Source organism: Enoplosus armatus, chromosome 7 (genome assembly GCF_043641665.1).
Source record: "Enoplosus armatus isolate fEnoArm2 chromosome 7, fEnoArm2.hap1, whole genome shotgun sequence".
Taxonomy (NCBI): domain Eukaryota; kingdom Metazoa; phylum Chordata; class Actinopteri; order Centrarchiformes; family Enoplosidae; genus Enoplosus; species Enoplosus armatus.
In genome coordinates this window covers 8,336,265-8,346,224 of record NC_092186.1, presented here as the reverse complement: position 1 = coordinate 8,346,224, position 9,960 = coordinate 8,336,265, and the positions used below count along the sequence as shown (strand labels likewise).

Genomic DNA, 9,960 nt, shown 5'->3' with positions numbered 1-9,960 from the left:
GTGCTCATGCCGATATTAGCTTATCACAGATATATCGATGTTTTATTATTTAAGTAACAATAATTTGCACTACAGAAATGCTAAATATGTGTTTTAGATAGTTTCAAAACAGTCTTGCCATTACATTGTTTGTTTGTTCACAGAGCAGTAAAATGTATCGCTCAGTGCATGACATTAAAAAAAAACAAAAAAAAACAAATATAAAAGATCTTTGTCAAAATGTTTTCAAAAAATCAAAAAATTGTGATATATTTCAAAATATCCATATTGGTATCGGCACAAAAATCCTGTATCGGTTCAGATCAGTGTACCAAAAATGGCATTTTCAAAACTCATCCTTAAGCATGAACGGATGTGGGGCACAACGTTAATCTGTCTTCTGTTTAATTGGTGGCTAAATTGATATCTTTAACTTTAGCACACACAGAGGGCAGATACAGGCAACATATGAGGAAAATGCATTTGCCATTTGAAAACGACACATTCGCAATCAAGACAAAACAGTCAGAAGATTCAAATGTGAAAATAACTGCAGTGTCAAGGCTCCAGTGACGATTTATGGTAATGGTGATAATTTACGCAAAGTGTAACTGCAAAATGATATGGGTGTTTCATTCATAATAATAAAAGCATGATTTATTGTTGCTTTTACTGAAGTCGAAGAAGCAGGGCCCATGTAGTACAGTTACATAACATACTCAGCTGATGTTTTTATTTCAAAATGTAAATTCTGCTTTTAGTACCACTGAGCCCGATTCCATACCTCATTTGTTTTATTAATTTAGTGAAAAATTCCAAGTACACTCTGACATTAAATTGCAAAGATTTAATCTTTCCACTTCAAAATAGAGGGAAAAAATTGCATTAGATGCTGAATATTATCATCTCGGTGGGGACATTCTGTAGCTTCCACATGAATACAAATCCAGTGAGACAGTTTCCAGATTGCCTTCCCTTCACCTTGAATTACTTTCTCTGGAAAAAAAAATAAAAGTGCATAACAGCAATACAATGTACAATCAGTCAGACTTTCCCATCAAATAACATGTTTGGTACATTACAAAGACCATATATTGTCTAATTAATGTATTGTCACGAAGACAGCGATATATAAATCACATAAAAATGATTTTATGATTGGAATGTTATAAGGTCTAGCTAATATTCAGCCAATATATTATTGCTTTAGCAACAAACCTGTACTCATGCCTAGCTTTTATATGTATTGTATCCTGCTGTACCCAGTTTACCTTCTTTTATCTCACTGTTAATCTCTTACTATCATAAAAGCCCTTCTAGGGACAGTTGTTGCAAATTAGCATCTGCCATAAACACAATGATACTTGCATTGGATAGCAAAAACAAAAACACTTTTAACTACAGCCCCCAAAATTACCACAGAACTAAACTTAAATAACTTTGTTAAATTGGTTTCCATTATACGTCTATCTATATATATTACCTTTATTAGAACAGTTTGGCTTAGCACAACTGCTCTTTTGCAGGAACACTCCGGAGGTCGGAGGTTCTGGTATTTTTACAAATGTTGGTGTAATGAGTAATGTTTAACCCAAAGACTGCATAAAAGAAGTGGACGTAGCCATTGTGATGTCACCGATTGGTTTGTGGACTACTGCTTTGAAGCCTTGTGTTTGGCATTTTGGCCGTGGCCATCTTGGTTTTTTGAAACCAGAAATGACCATATGACCTAACCTGACTGCACCTGGCTCCTGGCTACGGCGTGCGAAGTAGCTGCTAACAAAGTTAGCTTGTAAATGTACTTAACGGAAAAAACAGCTGACTCCGAGTGTGTCTTTTGGTACAACCGAATGCCACTATCTTGGTCTCGTGGTAGCGATCACAAGGTAGTCACGCCCTAAAGCATACCCTGCTTTATCATCTATTTTACTCTAAATGGGACCCTAATTTACAAAATGATTATCATGCAATATTGAAGAAGACTTGAAACTAGCGATTAAGACCACAGACTCATGAGGAAGATGTTTACTGAGGTAATAAATCAAGTGAGAATTACGGCCATTTTCTCATGGATATCTATACAATTTGACTTATTTTTGCAACCAGTGGAGTCGCCCCCTGCTGGCCATTAGAAAGAATGCAGGTTTAAGGCACTTTCACATTGGCTTCACTTTTCAGACCTGAAGGTTGGTGCGTGGTTAACTAGACACACTGTTGTCTTCCTGCAACATCTCATCTCTCGTGAGATTTCAGAGCGAGACCTCCCCTTGAGTGAGACCTCTGTTTCTGGTTAAACAAAAAAGATCTTACTCTTTACCAAAATGGTCTATCTCTGCAGGGATCCTTTCCATAATGTTGTCAGACACTTTGAATAACAATCTCAGTCTTTCTCTGGCAAAAACAAGCACTTTTAGTAGATGTACTTTTCACGGTCGCAGTTGCCCCTAAGGATTATGTTGCAGCCATTGCAGCCCATTTGTGGATGCCGGGTGAGGTGATCTACTGGACCAATTCCACTATATATCATATAGACACCAACATTTGTGAAAATAAAGCCCATGTTTAAGAATACCAGAATTTCCCTTTAAGTGCTTTGCTCAAAGGCACCACATCAGCGTTAACAAGATGGGGGAAAGCAACTGTTTCACTTCTCCGTTTCAACATTCATCCTTCTGGTCCAGGGATCAGACACAACTTTGTATTACATTATGATTACATGATATTAATTCTTCCATGATGTTTAACATAAAACTACCCTTTTCTTGGACCACCCACAATTCCCTGTGTGAAAATTCTGCATTGCTAAAATGCATATTCAGTTACTTCGATTTATTGAGATCGTTCATTCAGGACTATCAGCTTCTGTTTCCCAGTCGTCATGTGGCAGCACAGATCTGTATCCTGATGTCTGAGAGAAGTTGAGCGTCAGCTGGTTCTCCACATTTGTGCTGATCTGAAGTGTGGACAGCCAACGTAGAACTTTATCAAAGTGGCTGGTTGATCCTCTCCTGTCTGTCAAAGACTCAGCGATAGATGGTGCTGGGCTGTCTCCTTTCACTATCAATGACACAAAAACAATTTGACTATGACTTTACGCTCAGTGTTATTGTAAATGCTAGAAATTCTCATACCATTTTTACTTACAGTCTGGCATCAAAAAGTCTTTGCTGCTCCGAAGAAGATCTGTGGATCTCATTACGTCCCTATCAAGCTTTTCGATTTCCTGGTTGATTCTTGCGTCTATGTTTTCCTCCTTCTCCTTTCCATCTTTCTTCCTCTGACCAATACCTTTGGCTTTGATTTTGGTCATGTCACCAACTAACAATTGATCATCAAAACGAAAGATTAAAACGAAAGAATATTTGTATTATGATGGAACAAAACTACTTAATCATCCCCATCACAGCGTAATACTCACTCAGTGACTTGGATTTAGTGCTTGTCACACTTCCCCTGATCTCAGTTTGCAGCTCGAGGAGTATTCCCTTGAAGCCCTTCATCAGCTCCAGCTCTCTCCTCCTGTACTCCTCCTCCAGTCGCTGCTTCAGCACATGTTTGAGCAGCCTCCTGCTGAACTTCTCATCCATTCTCATGTGGATGTCGTTCATGTCGGGGCAGAAGAGCCGGCCGCTGTTCTCTGCCACCATTTCCTCTATCTTCTCAAACAGCTCGGTAACCTGGTTCTCACCAGTTTTCTTCATATTGTTCACAACATGGTATTTGTTCTCACACTTGTCTACCAACCAGCGTAGAGCGCCGTGTTCCCTCTCAATGTGCTCCTCTATGGACTTATCTGCTAGGTTGTCTCCGTATGTGAACAGAACTATGGTGTGTTTCCAGATGCTGGCATCAAAGAGGTTCATGTGTTCCTCCAGTGCGACCTGCTGAGCTCTGGTGAACGTCAGGTCCAAGGGGACAACCAGCAGAACAGCATGAACCCCTAACTGGCTCATCGACAGACCTCGGACAATTTCTTTGTCCATCTCTTCAGTGCAGCGGGAGGACTCCGTCCACCAGCCCGGGGTGTCGATCACAGTGATGGATCTGCCATCAACTTCCCCCTCCTCCACCTGACAGTGCTTATTCTTACAAGTGGGGAACACTTCTTTACGCAGGAGGTTATTTCCTGTTGCACTCTTTCCAACTGTCTTCTGACCAAGCATCACTATCCTCAGCTCCTTTAATTCATTTCTGGAATCTGAGAAGAAAACAGCTGTCATTGCAGGGTGAAAAACCACATCACATCCTGTACACACAATACTAATAGACCAGTGGGGTGATTTCATACCATTATCCAAAATCAGTCACCGTGCAGTAAATAATAAAGTGGTAAACTATAATGATCAGTCTTTATTCTTCTTTATTTCTTTCGTCACCTGACATGGTAATATTGAATATATGAACTCCGTCATGCGTGGGTACACGCTTTGAATCTTGAGGAGGAAAGGCGGACTCCGCCAGTAACAAAGAACATTAGTTCATAGAGAGGCAAATCCAGACTATTGCTTCAAAAAACACCAGCCGTAAATTGTTGTGTGTGTTGTTGTGAGGAAAATTTTTAAGGATTGTAACTAGCGTCCGACCTGTACCAGATTTTGAGGCAGATATTGATATCAACATTAAGTCTATAGCAACATAGTTCCTAGAGACTGTACTAGGGCACAGCGGTGCTTTGAGCTAAAAGCTAATGTCAGCATGCTAACATGCTTACAATGACAATGCTTACATGCTGATGTTTAGCAGGTGTTCACAATCTTGGTTTAGCATGTTAGCATGCTGAGATTTGCTAATTAGCACTGAACACAAATTACAGCTGAAACTGATGGGAACACTATGTTTTCACGTAAGTGTTAGAGAAATTACAAATTTGACCTGCTGATGGCTCTAGATAAAATGTTAAGTAACTATTCTAAATGGGACATGAATGTCTGAGCCAAATCTCATGACAATCCACCCGATAGTTGAGATAGAGTACATCTAAATGCTAGCGTGGCGAACAATTTGCTTCACCAGATTGATATTTACTGAAGCACTGTTGTATTGTATTTCTGTAATTTTGCCCACCCCTCTTATCTTTTCACTCCCCGAAACAGCTCTGACAATGCCAGAGTCATTTACTTGTGACACTAATGCTAGATGACTGAACCATACTTTTCTCTTTTCTTTTGGCCGTGACTTGACTTTGCCTCAGTCTTGCTCCTTCTTCCACTCTTTGTCTTTTCTCTTCGATGGCCAGAAGTATCTTCTCATCTGGGGCAAAATGGTCCCAACCATTTCCAGCCACCGTCCCAGTGATTTTCTGCAGCAGCTCTGTGATTTGAGTACCATCATCTGCATTCTTGTTATCAATGACATGATATCTGTTTCCACATTGTTCAACTAGAGACTGCAGGGCCTCTCCCTCCCCTTCAATGTACTCCTCTATGGTATGTTTTCCCAGCCAGTCTCCCCTGGTGAAAACTATGATAGTGTGTCTCCACACTGCTTCTCCGAGAAGCTCCATGTGTGTTGTCACTGCATTGAAGTGTTTGGCATTGAAGGATGCATCTGCGTCTATCACCAGCAGGAAGACGTGAGGCCCAGGGGGGCACAGAAACATGCTGCGCATCACTTCCTCTTTGATCACTTCAGTAGTGTCAAACACAGAGAAGCCTTTCCACCACCCTGGTGTGTCAACAAGGGTTATTTCAGTTTCACCCACAAAACCTCGCCGGGCCACCGAGTGTGCCGTTCTTTTTCCATCTTCTTGCTCTTTGATTCCCAAGATGGTGTTCCCTACTGAGGTTTTCCCAACATTTCGACTTCCCAAGAGAATCATCTGGAGTTTTGCGATGGATTTCATTTCCTCTGTTAGACAAAACAAAACCTGATCAGTCAAGACCCTTACAGCAATTTATACAAGTTATTGAACTTACCAAATTACTTAAGAGCCTATGGTTATAAAGCATCTAGTTGAGTAATATTTAATTGGACAATGAAAAGATGTATTAATAAAATCATCAATACATTGACCATATTAAAATAATAAAACATTTTTGGAACAAATTGGTGGTTAAAATGCAAACGCAAACAGAGAATCCATCCATTTATTTCTTAACTTGTCAATTATTCTATGAATCCATCTTTTCTATATTTTATTTTTATTAAATGTCACAATAAATCTGTAAGAATATCCAGGTCCTCCATATATATTCACTTCTTTGCCACTCACAAGTCTGTATGCTAAATATGTAGCTGGAGCCAGAAGGCAGTTTAGTTTAGCTTCAGCTTTAGCATAAATACTGAAAACAGAGCTAGCCTGGGTCTGTCCAAAGGCAACAAATTCTACCGTCCAGGACCTCTAAACTCATTACTTAACACGTTATATCTTGTTAGTTTAATCTATACCGTCACATTCACCTGGAATGAGTGTTTGCATTTGTTGTCTTTGTTCCTCGGCCTGCCTCCGTCTTATTTCCGCCCTTTCAGCCACTTCTCGTTGCTTCTTTTTAATGATGTTTAATGTCTGTTCATCTACCTGGTAGTAACTTCCATTGTTATTCCACACCATTTCATCTATCTTCTTCAGCAGCAGTGTCACCTGAGATGAGTTACTCTTCTCCTTGTTATTAAACACGTGATACCTGTTCCTGCATCTTTCTACCAACCACTTGAGTGCCTTTCCTTCACTCTCAATGTGCTGCTCTATCGTCTTCTCCCCGAGGAAATCCCCACAGGTGAACAGCACCATGGTGTATTTCCAAACCCGGTCCCCCAGGAGCTTCATGTGCTCCTCCACGATCCTCCTCTGCTCTGCAGAGAAAGCTGAATCTATGGGAATAATCAGGAGAAAAACATTTGGTCCAGGTGGACACTTGGATGTGTTGAGTTTAAATCTTTGCTTGTCCCCCTCTGGGATCTCAGTGAGGGAGAAGGAGCTTCTCCATCCAGGAGCGTCGACCACGGTGAGCTGCTTGCCCTCGACCACTTCATGTCTCACTTCAGACTGAGCTGTTCTGGTTCGGCCACACTCAAACCTTTCCTTTCTCAGTATGGTGTTGCCAGAGGAGCTCTTGCCAGCCCATCTCCCACCAATCAGGACGAGTCTGACCTCCGACAGGGTGATGCTCTCTTTCTCCCCTGGAAGACAAAGGGAAACTTGACAGTCTCAGTCAGTTTTTGGACCAGATGTGAAGAAATAGAGATTGGCAGTTTTTACCAAAATGTCATGTTTTCAATCACTTTGAAACAGCTTCCTTGTCTTGATGATAATGCCTTTTGTTGTGATCAAACTGGCATAGAAACACCAGGTGTCTCTGCTGCTTTAGATGACTGATAGAAGAGAAATGCTCTGGTAAACTCGTGCTTGTGTTGTTTCTCGTGGGATTTTGTGGAGTTATTTTTGACTTTATTAATCCCTTTCATTTGAGAGACGGAGTCATTTTTAGAATGACCCTGAACCAAAACAAATCATTTTGAGGCAAAATTAAATGAGGCTACAAGGAAAAAAGATCAATGAAATCAGCTGAGAATGACTCATCACCTCCTGTTGTCACCTGTGCTGTGTGATTTGTGATGGAAAATATGTGACCAAAACAGAAAAAACAATGAGTGACTTAGAGAAAACTGAGAGACATGTATGACACAGTACAGTGCAACACAATAACCGAATTCATTAAAATGTTCTTTTTTGTGGCTACTGTCTTACTTGTTTTAAGGTGATTCAGTTTTGAGGCTGTACTTGGTGATGGTATTTTATTGAACTACATTACAATGAAAAGATAAATGTTTTGTTCAAAAAAAATTTGTTCACCACATTCAAATATGTAGATAGATAGATAGATAGATAGATACGTAAATACTTAAAACATCCAATTCATCTACACCACAAACTACTGTCTCAGAAGTGACTATTGAGCTGAATCGCAGTATCAACCACAATTAACAAAAGCAGCAGTAGAGGTGTCTCTATCTTCATTATGTTTTCAGGTTGTATGTCTGTGACACTTTTGACTCAAAGTTCATTGTGACCTCAAAATAGGTTTTTAGTCATAATTTAAGAATGAATTGGGTGATTCCAGATTTCACTCACGTTGACTGTAACCAGCACATTACGGGCTTTCCTCCATCTCATCCATTCTGCCTTTCACTTCCTGCCTCATTTTGAGTTTCAAGCATCATTTTAATCATATGACTGCAAACAATGTTATTGTTGCTAATTGGGATCCTGTGAGTGAGTTTCACCTACAGCTCATAGAGAGGCTTCGCATCTAAAAATGCCAGGAGAAAACAAAAGCACCTAATTTTGTGTAGTTGTACTCTATAAGAATCCATCTTTACATAGTAATCAAGTACATGTGTACTTGTTATACAGCCAATGCATCTATGATAATCCTTCATTAATCAGTTCAACAATGTATATTCATACATGTATCATCAATATGGTGATAACTTCCATTGAACCAAAAAATACACTTTATTCCTTTTTATTAAATTCCTTCCAATTATTCACTACATATATTATGTGAGTCTGGACAGACAGGAATGTAAACTGCAACTTGACTGGTTGGGTGGTAGGGTGGAGTTTTACCCTTAAGGAAGTTGATTTTTTTCACATGTTGAAGGGAATCAAATGTTTTGTTTGTCTTTACCGGCAAAGGAGAATCAGGTCTAACTGGTATTCTTTGGCATCAGTCTGAAGGTTACATAAGGTTACTTTTTCTGTGCTGTTTTCCTGTAACCAACCTTGTTTTTTTTTTTTACCTCAACTGACTTACATTAATATGTTAGTAATGACCAAGATTAAGTTAAAGCTTTTTACACATTGCTCACTGTCACTGGAACAAGCTGATTTTACCTCAAAACAGATCTGCATGTTGCGCTGAGCAACAGAGCAATACATCATCTGAATAATATAAAGAAGAATGCTTTTTGAAATGTTGTCATTTATACGACATAATAAGTCATCATTACAAATAAAGTACTTACACTTTCAGTTATTGCATGTCGAAGCACTAAACTATGCAGCTACCCATTCACCTTCAATGTTATTGCTTGATTAACTCACCGAGATTGTTTTCCATTTTTTTCTGGTCTTCTCTTTTCTTAGACGAGTTACTATGAACTAAACACCCCCGATGGCTCTGCAGAGGTCAGTGGATGAAGTCTATCCTCAGGTAGGTCTTCAGGCACATTGTACAGCCAGTCCGCACAACCTCAACTGTCAGCAGTGAGACAACAAAGCAAAGCATTATCTCTAAGGCAGTATGAAAATGCAGCCAACTGGTCTGATTCACGTGTGAGAGCTGAGAGCTTGTTTGAACATGTGGCGTCAGTCGAAAACAAATACAGTCTAAGTAACCTTCACACACCAGAGTTCACACACCAACATGGACTCACTTAAGAAATGTATGTAGACACCATTCCATTCTTCAAGTGAGTCAGTTTTTTATAAGATTGAACTCGGACTGGGCCTCTTTAGTGGTGCTTTTGCAGAGGGCAGCACATTTTCCTCCAGCTTGTCTTGTTATGCAGAAAGACAGCTGTATTAATTTTAATCTCTGTCCTGACTAGAGCCCTGTCACCTCTCTGTGCCAGATCATTTTTGGAACTGAGACAAAAATCTCCTTAAATCTGTAAGACATTCTCCTACATGATTTTGGCAGACTGTGTCTGCTTGCTTAATTTAGATGGTACTGGATGATCTTGGGATTGTTCTTTGTTGCTCATACCTGTCTCTGCACACTTACTTGCACTGCTCATTATAGGAGTCCCTCCAGTGAAGCCCTCATACATAAAGAAATGTGCTCACTGACACGGACAAGTTTTATAACACAAATGTGTACATTTGTTTTTATCTCCAATTTTCTGCTTACCATAATGAAAAGAAAGTGAAAATCCACTCCAATTAGGTTCCTTTTCAGCCCTCAAGGCGATAAACTGTAAATAAAATTCTTGGTAGCACTTTGTACTGAATGAAGTCAAAACCAACGATATACATAT

At 39.7% G+C, this 9,960-nt stretch overlaps 1 protein-coding gene across 2 annotated transcripts; it reads right to left on the bottom strand.

Moving 5' to 3' along the window:
- Positions 1–367: 367 nt before the first annotated feature.
- On the bottom strand, positions 368–9,202 carry LOC139288031 (GTPase IMAP family member 8-like). Of its 2 annotated transcripts, none has more exons than XM_070909268.1 (6): positions 9,026–9,202; positions 6,379–7,098; positions 5,131–5,826; positions 3,398–4,177; positions 3,124–3,297; positions 368–3,036 (listed from the first exon to the last, which is right to left on the bottom strand). In XM_070909268.1, exons 1-6 carry the CDS (start codon positions 9,039–9,041, stop codon positions 2,822–2,824), a joined length of 2,601 nt encoding a protein of 866 aa, XP_070765369.1. In that variant the 5' UTR covers positions 9,042–9,202; the 3' UTR covers positions 368–2,821. The 2 variants fall into 2 exon arrangements, with proteins under 2 accessions (XP_070765369.1, XP_070765370.1); XM_070909269.1 differs by having other exon boundaries at positions 368–2,991.
- Between the last annotated feature and the right edge of the window lie 758 nt (positions 9,203–9,960).

Coding starts and splice junctions, on each gene's coding strand:
- LOC139288031 (XM_070909268.1), bottom strand. Junction 4,178..5,130: donor GGCCAAAAGAAAAGAGAAAA/GTATGGTTCAGT, acceptor TTTTCTTCTCAG/ATTCCAGAAATGAATTAAAG. Junction 3,298..3,397: donor CACTAAATCCAAGTCACTGA/GTGAGTATTACG, acceptor ATCAATTGTTAG/TTGGTGACATGACCAAAATC.